Below are 356 nucleotides of genomic sequence, written 5' to 3' on the forward strand. Positions count from 1 at the left end.
TTGCCGCCCGCGGTGACCTTCCCCCCGCCGCCACGGCGCGAAGGGCGGCCAGGCGGGAGGAGCTGCCAAAAACCAGACATGGATCCCAAAGGGCAAAGCCGCAGATCTGCCCTGACTGGGGGTGGGGGGTGGGGGGTGTTTGCTGCACCCCCCCAGGGCCCAGCAGGACTCATCCCTGGGGATATAGGGACAGCCAGTTCACCCTAAAAGCATTCCCCCCCATTTTCCCCCTCCTGGCACTCACCGGTGAGGCTGCCCTTGCTCCCGGAGGGCAGGCTGCTGCTTGATGCTCGCCTGTGAAAAGCGGGGGGCTGAGTGGTGGGGACCCCCAGGGCAGTGTCCTGTCCCCCACTCCC

At 67.4% G+C, this 356-nt stretch overlaps 1 protein-coding gene across 1 annotated transcript in view; it reads right to left on the bottom strand.

Moving 5' to 3' along the window:
- Nucleotides 1-356, bottom strand: part of LOC104285641 (cAMP-specific 3',5'-cyclic phosphodiesterase 4D-like) — a gene marked incomplete at its 5' end in the record, with an annotated part of 4,527 nt that overhangs the window by 3,489 nt on the left and 682 nt on the right. The window contains one exon of the mRNA XM_009884110.1: nt 245-294. Within this exon, the coding sequence (XP_009882412.1) occupies nt 245-294 (50 nt within the window). The remainder of the gene's footprint in view (nt 1-244; nt 295-356) is intronic.

The sequence above is a fragment of the Charadrius vociferus genome, unplaced genomic scaffold (assembly GCF_000708025.1).
Source record: "Charadrius vociferus isolate BGI_N301 unplaced genomic scaffold, ASM70802v2 scaffold3124, whole genome shotgun sequence".
Classification (NCBI taxonomy): Eukaryota; Metazoa; Chordata; class Aves; order Charadriiformes; family Charadriidae; genus Charadrius; species Charadrius vociferus.